Source organism: Lichenostomus cassidix, chromosome 7 (assembly GCF_008360975.1).
Source record: "Lichenostomus cassidix isolate B80296 chromosome 7, HeHo_3.0, whole genome shotgun sequence".
Classification (NCBI taxonomy): Eukaryota; Metazoa; Chordata; class Aves; order Passeriformes; family Meliphagidae; genus Lichenostomus; species Lichenostomus cassidix.
In genome coordinates this window covers 24,851,238-24,875,275 of record NC_139488.1, presented here as the reverse complement: position 1 = coordinate 24,875,275, position 24,038 = coordinate 24,851,238, and the positions used below count along the sequence as shown (strand labels likewise).

Below are 24,038 nucleotides of genomic sequence, written 5' to 3'. Positions count from 1 at the left end.
AGCCAGCCCTTGGAGGCTGAGGGGATCCTTATTTGAATGCAGAGGTGGATGCAGGCACGGCTGACATGCAGGAACAGCTCAACAGACACTTGTGAAGCTACAAAAGTGGAGTGAGTGCTGAAGTGTTCAAAGCAATGAATAACATCCTGAATGCATTTGAGATGAACAGCAAATGTGACAAGGGATGTTCTGGAGATCTGAATATGATGGAAGGCACCTGTTCTGTTCTGTTCTGTTCTAAAAATTTAAGTGAGAGAGAAGTGTTGTATGAGGAAGGCAAGTGCAGAGGAGCTCTCTGGTTTTATCCTAGTGTTCCCTTTCCCCAGCAGAGGGAGAGGATTGGAAATGGATGAAATGTGGTCGCCCAAATGACCTGTGCCTCCTGTGGATGCACACTTTGGACAATGCCTGACTCCAAATTCTATTTAAAAGGATCTGAAAAAAATACAGTCCCTCTCCTGATGCTGCCCCTCCTTGTCATTTTGCCATTTTCTTTCTTCCAGAGTCAGATATTGCAGACTTCGATGGCAGAAGTTCACTTCTCTACAGGTTCAATCAGAAGCTTATGAGCACATTCAAAGATGTAGTTTCCTTGAAGTTCAAGAGCATGCAGGGGGATGGAGTCTTATTCCATGGAGAAGGGCAGCGTGGAGACTACATAACCTTGGAACTGCAGAAAGGGAAGCTCTCCTTGCACCTCAACCTGGGTAAGGGTAATCGGGATTATCGGTTTGCATATAAATCTGTTATTTATATTAGACAGTCTTGGGAAACTCTAGGGGATATCAACAGAATATGCTGTGTGCTGATGTCATGCACAACATGGTAGCTGAGCCAAGAACAGCCCTTGGCTCCTCTAACTAGTGCTGATCGAGGCAGAGCTGCCCAATGGAGAGTTGTGATACTTCACATATCTCCTTTTTTTCTATTTTTTTTTGTATGTGTATGTGGGTTTTTTATATTATTTTTAAGAACAGCATTCTCAGGAAATTTGCTTTGGACTGCAAAAAAAGGTTTATTTTTGGTTTTTGTCTAATTTTTTTCCATTCCCTCAGTGATTCAGAGCTGAGCTGAGAATACAGAATTTCAATGATAACATTCTGGTCAAAACATGGTGCACACTGCTATACATTTCCTTCTTGAAAACTGTGAATATTCCTTCTTGAATATCTGCAAGGCCATCACTGCACGATCATGTTGAATCAGAGCATCAGAGGAAATAATTTCCTCTGGCTGGCTTAATTTCTTTCTGTAGAAGGAAGCTTGTTTTTTTCTCTGATGAATACACTGAAGCACTTTGATAATGGTAGGAACTACTGCAGAAGGAGAGATCATATCCCCTCTCACAGCCTTACTGCAAAATCTTCACTGGCTTCATCTGTGTGTGTCCCATGCTGCTGGCCTCAGCAGTCTCTGCTGACTCATGTTTCTCATACTGAGGGGTTTGAGTTGGGCATTTTCCCCCTTGTGTTTAATTATGTTTGTTTTAAAAATCAGTAACTGTTTTCCACAGCTGTTGGACTTCATTTTTACATAAGCTCATTAATTGCTTGGTCTCTCAAGCTGTGTTTTCTTTCTTTCCTTCTTTCTTTCTTTCTCAGCAAAGATTAGAAATGATAATGCATAATTTTTCTGATTTGGGATTTGGATGATACTTGGAGGAAAAAGCTACATCCCGAAGCTCTGAATGGGAGTCTATCCCACTGAATTATCCTCTTACAAATGTTTCATGCTGGGATAAGAATATAGTACAATTAATTATGTAGTTTCTTCCAGAGGAGATATTGTTGTGAATGTGTATTCTGAGACGAGTTTTTTCTTCAGCTGTAGCCCCAAATGTACAAAATTTTAGCCATTTCCAGTCCTCTGTGCCATGGGCAAGGGTTTTGATATCTTCTCTTTAATCTGCTTGCATCTTGCCTGGCAGTTTTGGAGCTTGTATTCTTTCCATTCTGCAGGAATGTAAAAGAGGATACACACTGCCTTTCAGTGAGAGGCTCTGAAGTGTTCAGACATGTAGCCAGCTGGAAAACAGAAGAGTGCTTGAAATTACTGGGTTAGGGCCTAAATAGTTTTATGATTTGTGATCTATACTTTTGGAGATCTAGGCCAGGTTTAAGAATTTTTAAGAGCTGAACAAAACACTCTTACTGCTTCACTGTCTCGCGCCCTTTTTTCTTTTTTCCTGTGAAAATGGACAGGTACAATTTTCTTGTTAAAATGCAGAGAGCACAGAGTTGAAAGTGAAGTGTCAGGAGTCGTCTGTTAATGTGACTAGACAGAAGATTTTGGTGCTACCCAAAGAAAGCTCTTAAACCACCAGGACAAAATTGGCCTGGCAGAACCAAGGATATAGGCAGAGCAGTATTTCCATGTGCTGCAATGTGTGGGTGCAGCATCCGTGACACCTCCTGGGTCATCACAAGGATTTCATGGGAAAAAATGTGTGGGTATGAAGGGGGGATAGACACAAATATATGTGTATAAGAGACCCAAGAAATCTGAGGCAGTCTTTGAAAAGGATCTGTTTCCCAGAGCTCTGGTTTGCATCCTGGAGCTCTGCTCTGGGCTTCCCTTGAGTCCCCATGCTCCAGTTAAGAGTCTGAAGATAACTCTGGTGTCTTCTGCCTGTCTGTGCTACTCCAGGGGACTCCAACCTGCACTTCAGTAACAGCCACACATCTGTCACCTTGGGCAGCCTCCTGGATGACCAGCACTGGCACTCGGTTCTCATTGAACGCTTCAACAAGCAAGTGAACTTCACAGTGGACAAGCACACCCAGCACTTCCGAACAAAGGGGGATTCGGATCACTTGGATATTGATTACGAGGTGTGTGAAGCCCTTTAGTTTATAACCTGGGAGTTGAGGTATGAATTGCTATGAAATGGATATGATGGAGAGCAACTACCCCATGAGCTGTTGCTTTCCAGCAAAGATCTTTATTTAATATTTCCTTCTTGGAGAGCTTCTTCCATACTTTACCAGCATAAACTATGTCAGTGTAACTCCATATACACCAGCATCAGAAAGTGGCCAGTCTCTGTGCAAATGTGCAGTGCATTATGCTTACACCAGCATCAGAAAGTGGCCAGTCTCCGTGCAAATATGCAGTGCATTATGCTTACACATCAAAGTGTGGCAGACTTTGAATAAATGAAAAGTCACAGGCTGGGTTCTAGTCGAATGTTCAGGGAGCAATTGCCCTTATCTGTAGGGAGAAGTGCTGTGCCATCATCCCCAATATGATTTTAATGGCATCGTTGTGCACCATCCCTGCACTGAATTGAGCATGACCAAGGGGATTCCAGCCCTGAGTTGTCCCTCTTACAGCCACCACTCGCTGGGATTGTAGTTCTCCACATAGAGATGAGCAGGTGAAAATCATTTTCTTCCCACTAGGCATGGCTGGCCTCCAGAATGCCAGGAAGTTGTAGTGAGGTGGGGGTTGGTCTCTTTTCCCAGGTAGCAAATGACAGGATGAGGGGAAATGGCCTTGAGTTGTGGCAGGGGAGGTTCAGATTGAGTAGTAGGAAAAAATTCCTTACTGAAAGGGTGGTCACACATTGAAATAGGCTGTCCAGGGAGGTGGTGGAATCTTCATCCCTGGAAGTGTTCCAAAGGTGTATGGAAGTGGCACCTGGGGATATGGTTTAGTCATGGACACAGTGATGCTGGGTTGGATTTGATCTTGGAGGTATTTTCAATCTTAGTAATTCTGTGATTCTATGACTCTCATGACCACCAGCTGTGACCCAGGTCCCTTCATATCTGGGGATGTTGCAGAGCATGCTGCTCTAGGCAGCCAGAGCAGCTCAGCAAGGTAGGGCTGAGTAGAGGGAACATCCTGCCTGCCCATAAACCTCGAGGCTGGTGTGCTCCCCTGTGATGAGACCAAGGTGTGGCAGAGTGCAGTTTATATCACTCCAGCAGTTCAGCACTTGTGGATGATAGTTGTTAAAAAAACCCTTAAAACCCCCAATATATCACAATATCTGTATGCAAGGCAGTTCCTTATCTGTGCCCCCATCAACGCACACCTGCGTGCAAATGGCCCATGTTCATTTTTATCCCCTTGTGCTTGTCTGCCAAGCCTTCCTGGCCCACAGGGCTCAGGGTCATGCTTGCACAGAGCCATCACCCTGCCTGGATGTGTTGAGCTGGCATGGTTCACTGCTTCAGAGACCACAAGTTGCCCCTTTGCACTTTGAATGCGTTTCTCTGGAAAGGATCATTTTCCAACACACCCAAGGGATAAAAGCAGACGGCTCAGCACTGGCAGATGCCTGCTCTCTCCTCCTCTCTACTTCCAGATGAAATTCCCTTCTTTGCATTTCACAAAGCGGGGTGGAGAGAGTGGTAAGTGTCCCCTGGTATTGCTGTACCAAATCACATTTAGTAGGGACAGCACTTGGAGCAGTGGAATTCTGCAACAACTGTAGACTTAATTATCAGGGGCCAAAGCTATGCTTTTAAGATGGAGTTGAGAAAAGCTAAATAATTGAGTCATCACCTTTTCTAATTTCAAAATAATAAAATTTCTTGCTTCCTGCTTGGTGCCGATTAGGGGAAACTCAGGCTCCAATTTAATTTGCAGAACATTTTTCCAGATGTTCCAAAACAGGGAGCATGATAGAAAAAATCTTCAGGTGGCAGTAATCAGCATCACCACTAACCTCTGTGGCATTCAGACCTTGTCCCTTGAGCTTTGTTTTTCACAGTGTGTTTTTCTCTCCATTTGCACTGAGACAATCTTTCAGTCAAACATTGCAGCAACAGAGTCTACTGAAAGTTTATCTCAGCACACTTTAGGGATTAAAGGCCTTACTGAGGGTAATAAAATCATTACTTTTGTAATTAAAATTATTACCAATCACAAAGGAAACTGTTTTCTTAATAATGTATTGGTGTAATTGATATTGATTTTTCTTCTGGTTTTGAAACCCCAGTACAGAGTCTCTAAGCAGGAGACTTGAAGAATAGAACATGAAGGAAGGAAAGTCTGGTGTTTTAGAAAGAACTAATGATTCTCACTGGAAAAAAACCCCATTGCTACCAGATAAGCCCTCATGTCAATAACAAACCTGCATGTGACGTAAAGTAGCAGTCTGTTCACTCTTTATTTCTCTGAAGTGATCAATTAAAACAACTGAGGTGCAAGTTCATTACGAACTTGTTTTCAAATAAGTGTTTTCAAGGTTACCCAGGGAGGTTTCATTTGCTTACGTATCACAGCTTGTTAGGTGGAGTGGGAGGAAAAATAACCCCCAAATTGCCCTTTATTTTTGTAATAATGAACTGAGGTAAGGCTCTGGGAGTTGTGACAGGGGAATAAGTCTGACCAGGTTCCAACAGCTGTCAGCATGTGAGTGGTGCCACACAGTAGTGCATGATCTTGCTGCAGTGGCTGCAGCAGGATTGCAGCACAGCTCCTGATCAAGTGTGGTGGCTGCAGGATCCCCACCTGCATGATATCACTCACAGTGCTGCTGGCTGTGATGGGAAATATGAGTAAAACTTTAGTGGTACCACCAGTAAGGCTTTGCCAGAAAAGTCAGGGAAATTAATTAGACACTAGCTGTGACATTTGGAAAATGAAGGTAGGATTATCAGAATTTTTTTGGGTTGTGGGGTTTGTTTTGGTTTTTGGGGTTTTTTTTTCTCTCACTCTTTCTTTTCTTCAGAATCTAAACAATTATTATGTATTTGTCCTCCTGGGGCTTTCAGCTATCCAGGTAGGTGAGGAGCTGCAACCTGCACAGTGTTAACATCTGCCAGTGCTTAGACAACAGCACAGCAGAAGTTTTGTGCAAATGTTTAGCCTGCAGAACTTCTCCATTACAAAGCTCAGTCCCAAATCCCACATGTGACTGTTGTAAAGACCAAAGCACAGTGAAACTGCAAGTTGCAAATGGGGTGTTTTGTGTATGTGATCATACCCAGTGCTGGCTGGAACCAGAACTGCTCAGACATGTGCCTGAGAAAGGAGTGACCCCAGCTCGGGCAAATCCAGTGCTCTGAGGGCAGGGAGAGTTTATTCCCCCATTGCTCTGCAGCTCCTGAGCACTGTGGGGTGCAGCTGGGTGTGACCCTCTGGGCCAGTGGGGCTGTGGGTTGGACACTGTGGGAAAGTTTCCTTGTGTTGGGTGTTGCTGGGTGGGGAGCTGGGGGCACTAGGTTGGTGTGCCAAGGCAATTCAGAGCTGCTCCCAAAGCAGTGAGCTGGCTGTGGCAGAAGCATTTCTCCAGCAGCACGAATGCAGTGGGGGCTGTAATTCCCCCTGAGAGGTGGCCAGGCCCTGCCTCATGCTCCCAGTGATGTTGTTGGTGGGAATTAGTTCTTAAACAATATCCCAAGTGGATGTATGGAGTGGGGCTCTGCTCTCTTGCTTTTGGGATGGTGATATAATGTAATATATTAGAAACATGTACATCCATGTATATGTAATATTATAAATAATGCTGTTCTTATTCTTTCCAAAAGCTCAGTTTCGGAGGGATTCCTGTTCCAGGGAAACCAGGAACATTTCAGAGGAAAAATTTCCATGGGTGCATTGAGAACCTTTATTACAATGGAGTCAATATAATTGACCTGGCCAAAAGACGCAAACCTCAGATCTATACTGTGGTAAGAGGCTTTCCTTCCATGTGCTTTCCTTCTTTGCTTCCATGCTGTTGGTGCTCTCTTGGTGCTGCTGGCTGCACTGAATGAGCACAGTTCCGATCTGGAGAGCTGTGAGCTTAATTAGCTTGTTAAAATGATATTGCTGAGGCTAACACCAGCCGGCACCAGCTCCTGTGGTGAGAGTTATTGAAAGACATGTGTGGAAATCAATGCATTTCTCTGACTTTCCTGGTGTATTAGAATTTGCTTTGAGAAACTTTTTAATTATTTTTTTCAAGATTAAAATGTGTATATTTAATGACATGGTACAAGTCATAGAGTAGTTTTTTTTCCTGGTAAACTCAGATAAAATCTTATTTTTTGAACCATTCTCTATCACAGTTGGGAAGTACAGCACTAGCAAAATTCTACTTTGATGCTTCAGTTCATATTATGGAGGAGAAAAAATACTCCTTTTATTACTGGAAATAGCTTCTTTTCTGCTGCTCTTTATATTCAGTATATTGGCAGCTCTGAGAGCCATTGACCTTGTAGTGTCTCTAAATGTGGAATGGTGGAGGTAAGGCGAGAGAAACTACAGTCTTATCCAGCTTGATAACAAAAACCACAAATGTAACTTAACACCCAGTAATGTCCAATATTACAGATATATTTAAATAGATCATGAAAATAATGAACATTTTATTTTGCAAAAAGAGCAAACTACACTCCCATACAGCTGTGAGTATTTTGTACGTAATTCAAATCTCTGTTCAGCTTGTACCTCTCTCCTGCATTGTGCTTTGATAAATGGCTTTTGGCTAAAACTGTGTCTTTGGAGAACATGGAGATGAGACTGCTTTTTGCTCTCATGGCATCTTCTAGTTTGTAGTAATGTGTATGAACACACTGGACCTAAAACAAAGCAAGCCAGAAGACCAAGGAAGTTCTTTCTGCAACTTTCCCCACCTCAGGCAAGGCTGAATATACAGGGAGCTGGAAAATGGAAAGGTGATGGGTGAGGAGTTCCTCACTGTGTTGCTGGCAGTCAAGACTGCCTCCAGGATACTCCCCTGGGACCAAGAGACTTTGCTTTAATAATCTTGAGTTTGATTGTTCTGACTGAGGACTCAAAGGCACAAGTCTTATGAACTGTGTTAAATTGCTCTTCCCCTCAGCTTGCTTTCTAAGGGGGGAGCAGAGAGCCCTGGTCTGCTTCTTAGGTCATTAAACAGCTGTTTGTTTTGCTGGCTGGATAATGGAAAGGCCTTTCTAAAGGGGAAGAGAAAAACTTTGCAATGCACTTTTTCTCAGAAGGGCATTGTCTGTGTATCAGTGGCCCCAAGCAATGAAACTCTGTTATCACTACACTTGGTTCAGACAATGCTAGATGAAAGGTCTAAGAATCCAGCTCCTTTTCTCAATTTAAGGTAGTGGAGATGTGCCTCCATCCTTCAATCTCTTTCATATGATGATTTAAATGCCATAGTTTCCAAAGGTGGGCTGCTGTACTGCATTTTTCAAGGTTTATGAGCTGCTTTGCGCTGTGTCTGTGACACTTGGGTATGCAAAGTGCATGGAAAGGTTGCCATGCTGAGAGTGCCTCATAATCTTGGATGAACACCCTTCTATTAGAAATGGTCCTGTAAATCTGTTCTACATTCTTTGCATCCCAGCTATTTCTCTCCTCTAGCAACTCTCAGGTCCTTCTAGGTTACACAGGCTGATCTCCTTTCCGTTTTCTGCTCTTCTCCATAGCAATTAACTTCCTCAAATTAAAATAACTTTTTTCTTGTTAAATGCAGTCTTTTGCCTGCCAGAGCTACTCTGCAGTAAATTCTTCTACTCAGAGTGTGTTGAGGTTTTCATGCAACAAGCTCTATCCACAGGGAGCTGCAAGCTTCTCTGCTTCATGTCTCTGTAGTTGCTAAGGTTGTCTGGAGTGGAAATGTGATGAAAGGATCAGCACAAAAGAATAATTAAATGTAACAGGGACTTGGAAGAACTTCTTCCAGAAATGTGTTGTATGCTCATGTTCTCTCTCCACAAGTTGGAGATCACCTGAAATGGTTCTGCATTGTTAGTCCCCAAAATACCTTTGTCTCCTAGGAAAAGATAATTGATGACAAACTGGTTGGTTTGGGATTGGAAAGCTATTAATGCTTAAGAGACATCAGTTTTTGCCTCCAAAGGCAGGCAGGCTTCAGCACTCCCTCTCTGCTTCACTCTGTGCCTTTGTGAATGTTGCCACACTCAGTGAGCCAAACTTGGGGGTTTTTGTACCAATCAGCTTTGGGGTTTTTTTACTGTTGGTATCTTTCACACGAGCAGGAGAATGATACACCAGCTTTGGAGGTATAGATTTCCTCTTATGATGTAGTTCCTCATCCGTATAAATGATGATCCCAAATCAGCTGCATTTAAAGTCAGAAGAAGAAGAAACTAGAGGTTGTCAATAACAGAGAGCTGTGGTGTGTATTGTACTCTTGGGTGGTGGCTGTGATTATCATTCTGCCTGTTCTTTTCTGTAACTCATTTGCAGTTTTCAGACTTGCAGTAAATCCCCTTGAGAAGGCATCTCAAGATAACGAGGCAGCCTGTCTCTTTGAACTGCAACTTGCCTTCAGAATTCCATTTTTATGTTGCCTGATACTTAACCTCTCTACATAGTCCTGTCTGTTTGGACAGGCTATCTTTCTTCTCTCTAGGGTTTCTTCTGTCCCTGATGGCATGTTGTAAGGCTTTGTGGTTTTTTGAGGTTTTTTCCTTGTTTCTCTGGGTTGTGTTTTTTTGATTTTTGGATTTTGTGGGTTTTTTGTTGTTGCTGTTGGGGTTTTTTGTTTGTTTGTTTTTTGTTTGTTTGTTGTTTTGGTTTGGTTTTTTTCAGTTGCTTTTTTGTGTATGTGTGGTTTTGTTGTTTTGCTTGTTTGGGGTTTTTTGTTGGTTTTGTTTTCACTCCCCTTGATCATTGAATGTAGAACAATGACAGGGGATCTTTTATGTGCTTTCCAAGCGATTACTGGTTTAATTTGCAAGAGGTTATGAGAAGTCAAATTTCTGTAATTAACCACTGTCATGGTCGTAGGGCTGGGACCCTTCGGAAACCTCAGAAAATGCTTTAAAATAATAATCTACAGGTTTGCCCTATTTACTAGCTGTTTTCTCAACACAAGAGAAGTGCAGACTGCTCATTATGACACATTGCACAGCAGTTACACTTCTTGAGCAATTAAGCAGGGGCAGGAAAATATGCAAGTTAGAGCTACATTTACAAGTAGCGGAAGAGGAATTGTTCTTCACAGAAGGAAATTTGACCTGTTGATCTCTGAGATGGAGAAGTCTTCATTGAGGGATTTTGTGCTTGTTAAGAGTGTATGTAGATGCAGAAGGAGATGGGGCAAGTTTTTGGAAGATAAATCCATTGAGAATCTGGTTGAGGGTGTAGATAAGAGAAAAAATAGCTATAGCATCCTGAAAATAGTTGGATCCTTTCCACCAGGGGTTACCTAATGCTAGATTCTGGTTGCACCTTTAGAAACTGCTCAAATGTGACCTGTGGCCAGGGTCTTGAGTTGTTTTTGTGCTTCACTGGTTTGTGATGCCAAAATAGGAAGTTGTCTAGCTGATGAAAAGAAATTAAGAGGTCATGAAAAGATGCTGTGTTTGATCTTTTCAATGTTCCACCCTACTTACTCACTGAAATTGAGAAAAACACAATCTCCCTTTCTCTTCCATTACCTCTGGCTAATAGAAATTGGAGTTGCATTTTTATTTAGCAGAGCAAACCCTGTGCTGACTCGAGAGGAGTGCAAGGTACTGTAAGGCAGAAGTTGTCAGTTTTCAGATATGCTTGAATTTCTACACTGGCCTGCCATGTTGAATCTGAGAGTGACAGCTCAGCGCAGCAAGGGATGTGGTGACATGTAAATGTATCACTGGAGTGCCTTGGGGAAATAACCAATTGCCAGCATCAAAGAGCAAGAGAAGATACCTAGTGACAGGAGAATGTAAACTAATAATTCATTCCCTTTACAGAGAATCCAAACATGCTATTTTATTAAGCTGATTTGAGATACCTTCATCTTGAGAAGCATTTACTTGCCTGCAATGTCTCGTTCTACCAAAGTGCTCTGGCAAGTGTTGATCTATCTGTGAATATCAGGCTGGTGATTTGTGAAGGCCCCTCTTAGAGTTTGGAGAATCACGAGTTAGATTTTTTTCTTATATTTTGCACTCCAATCAGACAATGGGAATTATAACACTAAAAATGTTGGAAGATTTTAGTGACATTTTTCACAACTTCCTGTAGCCCAACTTGAATTTCTAAAAGAAAATAAGTTTTATTCAATTATTTAATGAAAGTGTTGAGTCACACAATTAAAAAGAGAACTGAATTTGGTATTTTTTAGGTAAGGCAGGTGAACTCAAATTCCAGAAATATTTGGTTCCTTTAAAAATAGCTTTTTATATTTTCTCCTATATTTCTGTGTAATCTCTGGGTCTTCAGAGGTGGCTCCTTTGCATTCTACCTGCAGTGTGGAAGAGCAAGGAAGTCTATATAAATAATATTCATTCTAAGGTTCTATTTTATTGTTGCTGAAGGGTATAACAGGATTATTTTGAATGAAATTAAGTGTGTCACCTCAATCGAGGTCTTGAAATAAAGTCTATTTAAATGACATCTTTCCCATTGATTTCAGTTGGCTTTGTCCACAATTCTAAAGAGTTTCAGTGTGCAAATATATAATCCAGCACAGAGCTGCATTAATAAACTCTCCTTGATATAAAGTTGTTTTGTGTTAGGATTTTGATAGTTGTGATGACAAGAGAAGCAAGTCTTTCAGGAAGGGAGACCATATTTTTTTAATAAGAATGGATGACATACAGAAAAAAAATGACATGTTTCTGAGCCAGCAAGGCCTTTTTGAGAGTCATCAGCCTTCGGCAAATTACAGGTTAGAAACAATTGTTCAGGGTTTCATTTATTGCATTATCTGGATAGTCAAATTGAATGAATAGGGCAGTTAGTGCCTGCTGAGCAGAGGAGGATGTTTCAAGGTGGGAGGTGATAAGGCTGTTAGCCCCTGTAGGAGAGGAAGAGAGATGGCTAATTATTGTCACAGGACTTAGCAGGGGATAAGGGAAATTGGAGAAAATGTAATTTCTGCAAAGCCAAGGCCTTAGTGTATTTTTAAGGTCTTACTCCAATTGGTAAGGCCTTAGGAACTCTTTGGCACTTGGCATAGGAGAAGGGGGCAAGCTGAGCCCATCACAGTTAAGCTCCTGCACTGTGTGCAGTTCACACCAACCACTTAGGCTGGTGCTGTGCTGTGATACACAGATAATTGGAATTTAAAAGAGGAAAATCTATTAAAGGAAACGAATGCATAAAAAAAGAAAAAAGCTGATAGGAATTGCTTTCTATACACTTTTCTATTTTGAGGTAGATGTAGTTCTGTTTTCATAATAATAATGAAGAAAAAAATCTCCTTGCTGCTGTGTTTTGTTCCAGGCAATAAAAACTAATAAGCTGTAGATCACTTTACCTTGAACTGGAACAAAAATTGAACTTGGACTGTAATAATTTGCCAGTTTGATCTAAGACATCTATCTTATTCAGTTCCAGCAAGGTGAATTTGAAAGGCTGGCCTCATTCCTACTTGTTGCTTAAAGTGAATGTTCCCCCTCACCAGGAGACTGGGCATGGGTGAGATCTTGGGAGGAGACAAGACATAGCCAGGACAGCTGCCCAAACTGACCAAAGGGATTTTCCAAACCAAAGGAGTCTGCTCACCAATAAAAGCCAAGTGAAAAAGGAAGGGGAGAGGCATTTATTGTTGTGGAGCAACTTCTACTTTCTGCTGAAACCCTGCTTCCTAGGAAGTAGCTGGGCATCACCTGCTCATGGAAAGTAAAGATTAAATGTTTTGTTTTCCTTTTCTGTGTGCAGCCTTTGCTTTTGCTTTATAAAACTGCCTTTCTCTTCACCCAAGAGGGTTTTTTCCCTTTATTTTCTCCCCCACCCCATGAGGAGGGTAGTGATAGAGGGGCTTGGTGGGCACCTGGCATCTAGGAAAGCTCAATACACCACAGAAAGAAAATATTAAGTGATTACTATTTTGTGTGTGCATGTTTCCTCCTATGGCCCTTTTTTCCCCCCTCTTCCTGTGTCTCTGAGAAAAATGATGTGGGATGTTTCCAAAGTATTTCTATATTTGCTCCCATCTTTTGTCAGCAACTCTGAACTATTGTGCCATGCAAGGAAACCATAACATACAGTTGCTATGGGCATCGAAAGGGTAAAATCTTTGTTCTGCTTCTGACCAATGACACAGTTAGCTTAGGAGACTGAGATAAAGAACATCCAGAAATGACTAGCCAAGCATCTGATCCCTGATTCTCCCATTGTCATGTTTCAGTTTTTTAGAAGCCTTCCTTTTTTTTTTTTTTTTTTTTTTTGGTTTGGTTTGGTTTTTTTTGTTACGTTACTTTCTAATGTTACTGGAAACATTATCTTAATGTAAAAAACTTATAATGTTATAAACAATGAAAATTTTATTGGAATTCATGATACCTACAGTAAGTGGAGGCAGGACAGTTCTCTGTCACAAGATTGATTATCACAAAGCTATATTAGTTTCAATGTAACTTGGATCAGGAAAGCTTTCAGATTCCTGTATTGAAAATTTGCTCAGAGAAACAGAAACTTGTCTCAGTGTAGGAATTCCTCATACAGTGTGGTTCCCGTGCTCTTGGGATGGACTGGTTGTTCACTCAGTGGACTTGTCCTAACTCAAGGAACATTGTGTGCCTTGGTGCAGCTGTATCCCCTTTGAAGACAGTTTGCAGCAGTATTTCAGAAGGCTGGAGCTGGTATCTCACTTTGATTTGCTTTTCATTTAGTGCTCAGAATGGTCTTGAGAAGTATTTGAAATATATGTGGGTCTCCTGACATTGGTTCTCCTTGAGAGAGTTAATTTAAAAACAGGACTTGAAAGGACCTCCTTCATTCTTAAAATCCAGTTTCTCAGAGTTGAATGCCAATTTTTCATCTTATCTTTTGAAAACTGCATCAGAGGTCACCTTTTTTCTTCTGTTACTCTCCTTGCAAATTTGTCTGCAAACTCAGTCCCTTCACAGCTAGAAGTAGTCCTCCAATTTCCAAGCTCCAGATATTCTTGCCAGTTTACCACATTTGTATCTCAGCCAGGCCTGGGATCTTTTAGTCCCTTTACCTGTCATATGAAATCATCCTTTCTAATCCTCTGCAGAAAGCAGGATATCCTTTTTATTGGACATAAAGTATCCACAGAGTGATTAATGAGGAAAGTTAAGTGCCCATTTGATGCCATAACCTGCAGGTAGAATGAGAGCTCAGAAATACTCATTTATTGTTCTTTCTTTTCAAGCTGTGATCTTGGCCTGGATCCTCTGGAAGGCTAAGTGCTGAGGATTTCAGTGCAGCTGTCAGTTTGAATAATTTCCCAAGTGAATATTATTTTTGATTAGTATTCTCTGAGAGCAAGGAGGATGTACAAGGAATTTGTTACCAATTGCCCTTACTGTGGTGTTGTCTTCTCTCTTCATTGAACAGTGGATAATACTACATGAAAAAAGGTCAGAAAATACTGAAATGATTCATTTAGGTTTTACAGGTTTTATTGAAGTCCCATGGAAGTCACTGGAAAGTCTCCAGTCAGTTTTGGATGAGGTTTATGGCTCAGAGGATCTTCTATGTAATCCACTTTTATCCTCATCACTTAGCAACTGTGTTCTTCCATTCTCTTTTAATAGGAGAGGCTCTGGTTCTTCTTTAAAATTCTGTAACATGCTGCTGCCTGTTCATTCGACATCTCACTTGAACAAGAACCACCTCTAAAGCTGTACTTTGCCTGCAGAAATCTGGGTACTTCCACTCTTTTCTTAAGACAACTGTCATGGCAGCCAGTGAAAAATATTGCAACTATCTCCATTACATTTCTAGGTTCAGAAGTTTTCTCTTGTAAGAACAATAAGAACTATTTTGTAAAGATTTCACTGCTTGTTAGAAGAGTCGTTAATCAGCCTGGAGATGGACTCAATGGAATTCTCAAATGCCATTCTCAAATGACAGCTTGAGTTTCCAGCAGCTGGATAGAGCTGAGCATCTCCTTTATTTTCTCTAGGGATTAGACTGTTCTTATCCCATTTCCTAGCCAATGAGCTTTTACTTTTCAGTTAAATTGGGTTCAATTATAAAATCAAGTGTCTGCCAGAAATCTGGCATATACCCTGGAGAGTTCCAGAACTGCTGCCAATTAAAGCAAAATGCTCATGATCAGATGAAAGTTTAGAGGGAGCTGTTTGCTTTTCTGACTTAGAACTGCTGAAATAATTTGTTTAAAAGTAACATTCAAGGCAAATTTAACAGTTTTTGTAAGGGGAACCTATCTCACTTCAGTGGACAAATGTTTTCCAAAATAACAGTTGTGTATTTCTTTTCCAGGTTTTCATGTTATGTTTCTAGGAAGGTAGACAGGTTGGTCAGTGTAAGGATGTCAGCAACTATTGTTGATTTGTATTAACTATATCATCTGGCTTTGCTCTGGAATGCTGCTTTAAGGTGTTTCCTTCCTAAATTAGTCAGTTGAATTGATCTAAGTTCCTGTGGCATCAATTGCTTTATTCAACTTGTTTTTCTTTTTTTTTTTTTCTTTCTTGGGTTTTTTTTTTTAGGTTGTTTTTGGTTTTGTTTTTGTTTTCCCCCCCACAAATCCTGGCTACTTTTTAGCTCTGACTGCAATTGCTTATGGCCCTTACATCATGGAGGTCTCAATTTTTAAATAAGAGTAACAAAAGTACTTTGTGAAAAGAACTCCCCAAAAGGCAGACACATTTCTTGTCTATCCCCCAAATACACCTTTAATCTCATTTACACAGTATATTGTAGGACAACCTTTGTGTATTTTCAGCTGCCTGTTCTTGTGGCTGGTGGAATTCACACCTGCTCTGCTTCAGTTTAGTCAATGGAGAGGCTAAAGTTGAAGTCAGACTGCAGAGCTTGAAGTCTCAGCAGGCTGAGCAAGGGAAGAAATGTGTAGGTCCTGTCTGTATGTCCAAGCATTGGCCATGTAATCACCACTCTTTGCTGAACATGTCTCAGGGCAGGACTTCTGTGGCATGAATTGCTAGTGAGAGTGAAGGATTAGAGTGTTGCTGAGTTTGTCAATGTGTCACAGCAATACATGGATTTAGGACTAGTTGCACGTGTTCAGAATCTTATGTCAAATGCAGACAGAAATTTTACCTTACCTTTGGTCCTGTGCCTGTGCATCAGGGATAATTTGCCATGGTGCTTCTGCAAACAGCTGAAAGGGTATAACTACACAAGCTCTTTTGTGGCTTGTTTTAAGGTCTTCTGAAAGTTTGTTGTGCACTGCAAAATAATTTTTCATCTTAGCATTTGCCTCTTCTGGACCAGTGAGTCAGTCTAGGCATAGGTTGTGCTGCTGCTAGGAAAGAACTTTGAAGTAAAAATCATATCTGAATTCTTTACTGTGAGGGTGATGAGCTACTGGAAAAGGTTTCACAGAGAAGCTGGGACTACTCTTCCCTGGAAGTGTTTAGGCTTGGGTTGGATGGGGCTTTGGGCAACCTGGTCTAGTGAAAGGTGTCCCTGCCTATGGCAGGGGGATGGAAATGAGATGAGCTTTAGGGTCCCTTCCAACCCAAACTATTCTATGGTTAATAAATGTCTTACAACTTTGTGTGGAGTGCTTGAATCACTGTAAAGAGCTAAAATTCCACAGAAAAATAGTAATTGGCATTTTAAACTTTAAACAGCTTTAGAGAAAGTTAGCCATATTTATCTATAATGCTGCAGTGGACAGTCTTAGTTTTCTGTAATTTGGCATGAATTTGATTGAAAATTGAGGTAGAAGTGTAACAATAACAATAGCAAAAAAAAGTTTGTGGCACCTCTTCAGGCAGGCAAATCCCACCAGATAGTCAAAACTGTTTAAAGGCTGAGACAAAATTTCCATCCAACTTCCCACCTGACTAATGGTCAGTGGAGTTCATATAAGGTTTGGATTATATCTCCAAACACATTCTAATATGATATACCCATGGATTCCTTTTGCCAAATCTGGTAGGTAGCATTCTGAACCTAACAAGTCAGGTACTATGCAAATAGCTCCGTATAGATAAGTATCTATCAAGGATTGTTTCATTCAGTGATAACTTTGTCTATTTCTGGCACCTGATTTTCCATTTAAAAAATAAAGACTGGAAAGACATTTAAAAGTGATAGGGAACATTTTCATCATCTCTCTGAGGCTGCAGAGAGGAATTCCCCAAGCACTGTGCAACTTCCCGCACATCCATCAAGTGCTGTTCGCTATAATTATCCTGTTAGAGTGAGGTACGGGCTCTGATGAGAAGTGTTATCATGGAGAAAGCCTTATACGCCAATGTTTTTATCAGATTGCAGTTGGTATTTTACAAAGCAGCCGAGTTCAAAGCAGCTGGCTGCAACAATCTCTTGGTGTGGCTTTGAAAGATGTGGCTCCTTAAGTGCATCCTGGCTTTATATATTGTTAAGGTCTTATACTTAACCCATATATACTTAGCCTGATTGACCTGGTGGGGTAATCTACATGGCTGAGCAAACTGGTGGAGTAATTTCTTCCACCAGCTACAGTGATATGTGCTGGTACAGATCCTGTTGACTGCTTTGAGTAAATGTGCTGCTCTTCTGGCCAAATCACACCATTGATTTCAGGGTGGGGTGACTGAGAGAATCAACTAAGGTGTGGCATTGATAGAGACATTTGTATATATTCAGGTCCTTCTAAGGACTAAGGTTTTGATTTTTGATCCTCAGCATTTGGGATAAAAGAAATATTTTGAAGTTAGATATGTTTTCCCAGCATGGACAGATACATTACCTAATGCATTCCAAAGATATCTGTCTGAATAACAGTAGCTATTTCAGCCTTGAGGGCCATTAGAAATCCAATGAGCTAATTTAACTAAAGATATTTTGGGATGACTGAAAAAAAAAGTCATGCTGATTATGTTTGACTTTTTTTGGGTTTTTTTGCAGGGGAATGTGACCTTTTCTTGCTCAGAACCACCGACTGTTCCAATCACCTTTGTGAGCGCCAGTCGAAGCTACTTGCTGCTCCCCGGCACTCCTCAGATCGATGGTTTGTCAGTCAGCTTCCAGTTCCGAACGTGGAATCAAGACGGCTTACTTCTGTTCACCGAGCTGTCTGAAAACTCAGGACACCTCTTGGTTTACCTCCATGGTGGGAGATTGGCACTACTTATTCAAAAGGAGACTGAGAACCCAGTGGAAATCAATGAAGGTGCTTATTTTTTTGTTTACTTTCACTTGTCTCCTTCTGAACAAAGGTTCAGCTCCATGGGATGAAAGGATCAAGAAATAAGGAAACACCCAGTCTTCCTTTCTCTTTTAAATTTCCTCTTGCTTTCTAGTGGTAAAGCCTCTATACAGCTTGATCTAAGCTTGGAAAATTGGCATCCTGAGATCTCCAGACTCAATCTCACTGACAGTTAGCTGAGCCTCTATGTTCCTAAGCAGTCACACTCGATTTTCTTCAGTCAGGTCACATGAAGATCTTTCTGTTGCCATCTTCAGACTGTGCTGAAGTCAGCTGGGAGCCAGCTTAACCACTGCATCTTTCCCCAGCACAAGTTAAGGCAACCTCAGAGCTGGTTTTCTTTCTCTGACTGTAGCTTTATGCTCTCCCTCAATGCTACTCAGAAAAGAGGCTGACCATGGACTTCCTCTCCTTACACTCCCTCTTGGGCTTTCTCAGCCACTTTGCAAGCTGCTTTGTGCAGTGCAGCTGGTGGTATGCAAGAAGGTGAAATAGGGCTTTCTCTCTGATTTAAAATTTGAGGAAATAATAATAATAATGATAATACATTTTCTAAAAGAGCAGATGTTTTAAAACGTGTAGTATTAAAATATTCCCTGTACAGACTAAAAGAGGGCAGAGGTATCTATTAAAAGAAGCAGAGATAAAAAACTGACAGAGTTGTCAAAGCAGAGCTGTTCTGTATTCGTGTTTCATTCCCCTTTATGATAGAAAATGAGGCAGCCCTGCATGTATCCTTATTCAAGTAGATTGCTAAAGTCATAGCTTGCTGCAATTGAACACTGAAAACTCAGATTCCTGCCTTTATCGCAGTCCCGTTAAATTGTTGACAAATCTGACAATGTCAATATTTGGTTGGGTGTATTTGCTTCTATGTAGTTCTGAAATCATGAACCTGGGCTCAGCCTTTGGTGCTATCCAAAACATGCTAAACTGCTTCCTTGTACATGGAAAATATGCAGAAAGTGCATGTGCCATGTTCTGCAGATGTCAGGTACTCACAATTAACTCATGCTTGCTCAAGAATGGATCTATTTTTCTACCACATGAGACCAATTTTCTTTTTTCCTCGTTTCAAACTTCAGCAACATATTCCACTTCAAAATGCACTTGTTCTAGTTGAAAAATCATCAATTCTTTGCTGGAAAACCAGCCTCTAATTCTGTTGTAATTGTGCATGTGTTAACAGCCACTGCTGAGCAAATTGTCTCATTTTCAAATTCATGATGAAATTGCTTTACATACACCTAACACCCACTTTTTTATAATTTTGTTTTGAACTGTTCTCGCACCTCTTTGTGTTCCTGAGTGCTTGTTTGTTTTCTCTGAAGGCGGAACTAACAAATATGCTGTGTTAGGGCGGGGAGTAAATACTAGTTGCCTGTGCCTGATCTCAGTGACTTCAGCATGATGGTAGCATATTTTGAACTGTAATTAGGTTACTTTTGATCCCCACCTCCATGTGGGGGCTCAGAAGGTTGCCCACTGGTTTTCATGGCTGTCAGAATAGACAATGCGGAGTTTCTTTGGAGCCCTGTGGTGGTATTTCAAGAGGCACACAATGCAACACTGATTTTCAGAATAAGGAAACAGACAGGTCATTTCCCACTTTGTATAAATGTCTAGAAGAGAAGGAGAATAACCAGTGTATCCCTCATTAACCTCCAGAGGTTCCTGGTCAAAGCAGCAATTCCAGTTCTCAGAACATCCATGCGGAAATCCAGCTTCAGTGCATCCATGAATAGCACTGTGTGCTGCATTGGTGCTGGAGGGTTCTAGGAAACACAAATCCTACTGATACTTGCTGGAGTCAGCCAGGTTTCAGATTGGAGCCTGAGAATAGGCTGTGAATATCTCACTGAATCTAATTCCCTGCAACCCCATGCATGTGTTTAGTACCAGAAGCACAGTAGAGATCTCTGCACACTCCTGAGCACGCAAGCGTTTACCAACAGACTGAGGATAGACATAAACACTCCCAAAATAGTAACAATATGTTTCCAGAAAGGTGAAGGATCAGGCTAGCTTGATGAGTACCTGCAGTAGTGCCAGGTTAGATTAAAATGTGAGGTGACCTTCTTAAATACTCTCCAAAGCTTCCCTTTTCCTGGGCCCTTTCTTCTATGCCAGTTTGTTTCCAGAGGTGATGACTTCTTTTTAGCTACAATTCTCCCTTTTTATAGATCAACTGCGTATTTGTGGTCACAAGTTGTAAGAAAAACGAGGTTTGAGGAACACAGTTGTCTCTTGCACCTCTTTTTTTCACTTTGTACACGTTTTTTGCCAGGCATCAATCTGCACGATGGGCTTTGGCACTCTGTAAACATCAATGCCAGAAGACATCGCATTACCCTGACGCTGGATAACAACGCTGCCACTGCCAGCCATGCAACAACTGTCTCAAGGATCTACTCTGGGAACAGCTACTATTTTGGAGGTAGGTTGTTTCAGAGAGGTTTTCATGATGCAGATCCTCAGGTGCTCCCCACTGAGTTCTCCCCAGGTGCACTGTTTGCAGCTAGGAGCAAAGGTGGGGATTGGTTTTAGACAGCCCATTGAGCTGCAGTGCGTTCAGCACTGTGGGCAGCTTGAAGGGTGTTGGTCGAGCCTGACAGAGAGAGAACAAGAACTGCAAGCACAGCTGTAAAAGTGGACTACTGTAGTGGCAGCCAATGGGCACCCACATCTAGCTGGCAATATATGTGAAGTCTACAAAGCTCCATTAACCATGAGTGATTTTGGTGTTGTTTTCTTTCTAGTTAAAAGGCCTTAGAATTATTAATATTATCAATATTTTGATCAGGCTCAGTGATTTCAGAGTTTAGTTGACATATGGCTCAAATCTACAAAGGTATTTATGTACAGTGCTGTTGTGGAAATGAAGGTAGGTTTAGCTCAATTTTGAAAATGGAAAAAACAGTCTTGAAAAATACTATCTTCTGCTTTTTGGAGTGCAAACATTAATTTAGATAGAGGGAATGTCATTAACTACCTTTTAATTGAATATACAGTGCTTACTGTAGTATGGTTCTGATCTCGATGAACCCTGTGGATACAGCACTACGTGAGGATGTACAGGAGGCTTTGGATCTTAGAGCTGTCTAAATACTGGGGAAGCTCAGATACAAATGGCTTTCTTGATTTCACCTGCACATTGCTTCAGCAGCAGAACTTAACCCATAATGATTTTACATTTTGTACAACTTCTTTAACATGTTTTAGATGCTATCAGCTGTGGCATTTGAAGAAGATGACAGAAGATTTCACTCTCTGATACTTTCAGCGGCTGGCTGCTCTCTTTTTTTTTCTTTTTTTTTACCCTAACTGGAGGATTTATAACACAGAAAGTTGCATAGCGGAAGGAATAAAAACATTTGGAATAATAAGCCTCTGAGTTCCTGCATCAGGAAATCCCAGCAGAAATAGTTGAACATTCCAATATTCTTCTCTGCCTCTTCTCTTTTTCCCACAGGGTGCCCTGACAATTTCACCGATTCCCAGTGTTTAAATCCCATTACTGCTTTTCAAGGCTGTATGAGGCTCATCTTTATTGATAACCAGCCCAAGGACCTCATTTTAGTTCAGCAAGGCTCCCTGGGGAATTTCAGTGATTTACACATTGATCTGTGTGGCATCAAAGACAGGTAATTATTATTTCCTCTTTCTTGTATTTGTTCTTTTTTCATCCTAGTGGTTTATAAATACAGGTTGCATTAAGTGGAAATTCTAATCTGCCAACATTACAGATATTAGGCATAATAGAGCTACTAATAGAAAATACTGCAACAAAGATAGGAGGACTGGAGGGGAAATGTTTCAATTACATGAGGCTCTCTTCACATTGACTTGTAGGAAATAGAGTATGCAAATTCAATCAAACTATAGATTGGTGAAAGGATTAAATTTTATGCATAAACGACATTTGATTGCTTTGAAGTTCTAGAGGAAATGAAAGAGATGGAAAAATTAGTTGATTCATCAGAACATGTCATACCCTTAATATATAAGTTGGTTCTGCATAAGTAAATCATCTACAATTTTTCATGTTAGCCATTACAGCACATTCATGATGAAGATATGATACATCTCATGTGCAATACTGCCCATTTGGTGGGACAATATAATGATGGAATGTCTGCATCTGCCAGAGACACATTGCAGTTCAAATAGTGATCCAAATCCCTCCTCAAATGAAACCTGACAGGAACCTCAGATTTTCTCATAAAGAGCAGAGAGGAAATAAGAAACCATTTTTTTAAAGTATTTTGTAATTCTCTTCGGCTTCTTATGGATTTTTATTGTCTAAATACTTCTGAATCATTAATGCCAATGTGTACTTTGAAGTTAGTCTGTGGAATAGTAGGTTTTGGGATTTTTTTTTTTTTTAATCTACCTAACTTCTGAAAAATAGAAATGGAACTGCTGGAAATTTCATGTGCTTCAGATAGTTAAGGGAGTAATAAGGATATTTTGGAAATGAATTAGGAACTTAAGTATTTAATGTATTTTTTTCAGACCTGTTACTAAGATGAAGTTGAAGGCTGATTTCCATTATTCCTTCCTGTAGGGGGGATCAGCCTGCTGGAGCTGCAGTCTTTTGATAAGTGGGCAAAACCTCTGTGATTCAAGAGCTTTGTGCTCATCTTTGTATGTTCATTTTTGTTAATTTATATGGAGAAAATACTGACTTTGCTGATCTAATCTCGTTCCACATTTAATGATGACTGAATGCAGGGGAATGTGAATTTCATACTTTGTGTGCCTGAAATGGTAGATGGAATTGTACCATTCCAAGGTAGAATGGAAAAAGATGCAGCTAATGTTACAGAAGGAAGCAAAATGTCATCTTTCCTAAGAACTGAGAGAGAAAGAGAATTTTGCTGTTTTCTTGGACAAAGAGATTATTTAAGATCAAGTGGACCTTTTAAAAGCAATTTGTGTGGTTGTATGTTGCAACAAAAGAGAACTCTTCTGGTGTGATGCAGAGGTGCTGTGGGAAATCTCCAATGCCTTCATTGTCACCAAGTCCGTGTGCAACTGGACATCAGTAGTACTGCAAATGGCCTCCTTACCTTTGGTGTCCCAAGCATTAGTCTGTGATCATACTATAAAATTATTTAGGGCAAGGATCCAAACATGATAAGAATGTTGTTTTTTTTTTTAAATAACACCGCCTTTCCTATTAAATATGTCACACATGCAAAAAAACTTAAGGGTGATCTAATGAAGGACCTGGGGATGCTGGTTGATAGGGACTAGACAAGCCAGCGTGTGGCCAGGTGGCCAAGAAAGCCAATGGCATCCTGGCCTTGTGCTCTTCCACGTCTTCATAAATGACTTGGACATGGGACTGGAAGGGATACTGAGCAAGTTCACAGATGATGCAAAACTGGGGGAGCTGTTCACTCCCTCAGAGGCAGGGAGGCCCTGCAGAGAAACCTCAACAACTGAGAGGGCTGGGCAATCACCGGCCATGTGAAGTTCAACAGGGAAAAGTGCTTGGTTCTGAGGCTAGGATGGGGCAACCCTGGATGCACAGACAGACTGGGGAATGAGACACTGGAGAGCAGTGCTATGGAAAGGGCCCTGGGGGTGCTGGTCAATGGCAAGTTGAGGGCCATTGACATGAGTCAGCAGTGCCCTGGCAGCCAGGAGGGACATCTGTGTCAGGGCACAGCATGGCCAGCCGGGCAAGGGAGGGGATTGTCCTGCTCTGCTCTGAGCTGGGGCAGCCTCACCTCAAGTGCTGGGGGCAGCTTTGGGTGCCACAATAGAACAAAGACATGAAGGTCTTAGAGAGTGTCCAAAGGAGGACAATGAAGATGGTGAAGGGCCTTGAGGGGAAGCCATATGAGGAGCTGCTGAGGACACTTGGTTTGCTCAGCCTCGAGAGGAGGAGGATGAGGGGAGAGCTCACTGCAATTACAGCTTCCTCATGAAGGGTAAGAGCTCTGTGGTGACAGTGACAGGACTGAGGCAATGGACTGGAGCTGTGTCAGGGGAGGTTTAGATTGGATATTAGAGAAAGGTTCTTCACCCAGAGGGTGGT

At 41.2% G+C, this 24,038-nt stretch overlaps 1 protein-coding gene across 1 annotated transcript in view; it reads left to right on the top strand.

The window, feature by feature from the left end:
* The window catches only part of CNTNAP5 (contactin associated protein family member 5), a 277,200-nt gene that overhangs the window by 134,277 nt on the left and 118,885 nt on the right, over positions 1-24,038 (top strand). The window contains exons 5-10 of the mRNA XM_085066882.1: positions 504-707; positions 2,647-2,831; positions 6,483-6,626; positions 17,689-17,953; positions 20,277-20,426; positions 21,462-21,633. Coding sequence (XP_084923008.1) covers positions 504-707; positions 2,647-2,831; positions 6,483-6,626; positions 17,689-17,953; positions 20,277-20,426; positions 21,462-21,633 — 1,120 coding nt within the window. The remainder of the gene's footprint in view (positions 1-503; positions 708-2,646; positions 2,832-6,482; positions 6,627-17,688; positions 17,954-20,276; positions 20,427-21,461; positions 21,634-24,038) is intronic.